The sequence below is a fragment of the Phytophthora parasitica genome (assembly GCF_000247585.1).
Source record: "Phytophthora parasitica INRA-310 unplaced genomic scaffold supercont2.38, whole genome shotgun sequence".
Taxonomy (NCBI): Eukaryota; Oomycota; class Peronosporomycetes; order Peronosporales; family Peronosporaceae; genus Phytophthora; species Phytophthora nicotianae.
The window spans coordinates 630,333-631,506 of NW_008649024.1; the positions used below are offsets into that span (position 1 = coordinate 630,333).

General features: G+C 52.7%; 2 protein-coding genes across 2 annotated transcripts in view; both read right to left on the reverse strand.

The window, feature by feature from the left end:
• Nucleotides 1-9: 9 nt before the first annotated feature.
• PPTG_13269 (hypothetical protein) lies at nucleotides 10-390 on the reverse strand (the record flags this gene model as incomplete). Its single annotated transcript, XM_008910731.1, has 1 exon — nucleotides 10-390. The coding sequence occupies one exon, from the start codon at nucleotides 388-390 to the stop codon at nucleotides 10-12; it is 381 nt and encodes a 126-aa protein (XP_008908979.1).
• Nucleotides 391-447: 57 nt separating this feature from the next.
• The window catches only part of PPTG_23465 (hypothetical protein), a gene marked incomplete at both ends in the record, with an annotated part of 1,362 nt that continues 635 nt past the window's right edge, over nucleotides 448-1,174 (reverse strand). The window contains 2 exons of the mRNA XM_008910732.1: nucleotides 448-558; nucleotides 632-992. Coding sequence (XP_008908980.1) covers nucleotides 448-558; nucleotides 632-992 — 472 coding nt within the window. The remainder of the gene's footprint in view (nucleotides 559-631; nucleotides 993-1,174) is intronic.

Below are 1,174 nucleotides of genomic sequence, written 5' to 3' on the forward strand. Positions count from 1 at the left end.
CAGCGAAAGCTATAGTGCCATCTCCATTGCACCCGTAAAAGTTGTTCGGATCTCTGATATACCAATTGTACGAACTCGGTAATTGGCCATACGGAACATGTTGTTGAGCCTGAGGCCACGGAGATTCGGATCAAAGGGCAGCGGCAGGTTCAAACGACTATAAACCTTCTGTACGCTGCCCATACCCCACTCTGCAGCCTGCCTCACTGAAGTGATGGCGTTGTGCAGCGTCCTTGCTGAGCTACGAAGCGATGGCTCAATTCTCTCGAGGTCCCCGTCCTTCAGTGGAGTCAGGATCCCGCCTGTCATTGCCGTGGAACACGGGAAGGCGGAGTCCGACACCACGTTCATGCGGTCATCAGGACAATACATTGGGTCCAGAAGTTTCATGCGGAACCCGAGCGATGTATCGGAATCGTTCCAGGATCCAGGGCAATTATGCTTGGCCTAGATAATGCAGCCGTCCGCGGCAAAGCAAATAGTGCCCGTGACTAGAACCGAGTGTAGCCATCCATTGTACATTGCGTTTTGAAGGTCAGAGTTAGGATGCTGCTGCACCTGCAAATGCAGATAGTAACAGCACCACGTCAGTAGTCAAGACCTAGTACAAGGTATCCAAGGTCGTACTTACACGGAAGTTCTTTCCATCGATGAACCCGAATGTATACTGCATCAACGGCTCGCGAGCGTTAACCAAGCTGGCAAGCTCTCTCTGGCGGGAAGGGGACGGCCATGAAATCCGGGCTGGGGCGAAATCCCGAAGTGCACAAGACAGCGCCTCTTCGGCTTTGCACAGCGTCCGAGATAAAGTGCTCGGAGGTACCCCGAACAACATGCACAGCGTTCCGTTCTCCATCGACCCGACGTAGAAGCAGAGAACGAGACCAAGAGCCTGATGATGGTAGCGCAGTTTTGGCGGCTTGCCTCTGCTTCTGGCCGGAGGGATGTAGTAGTAGCGCGCAAACCGGCGCAGTAAGTGCTTGAAAGAAGCTCTGTGTAGTACGTGACAGTATATAGTTAGCCCGATAACACACCAAAAATTCGTAACTTACCTCGTCAGACTAGTAGCATTCAGAAAGTTTGAGTCAAAGCCGTTCTTGTAAAGGGCCATCCACGCGGCCACGCAGGGTACATCCAAGCATGACACCGTCAAGTAGTGACGTGTGCGCATTGC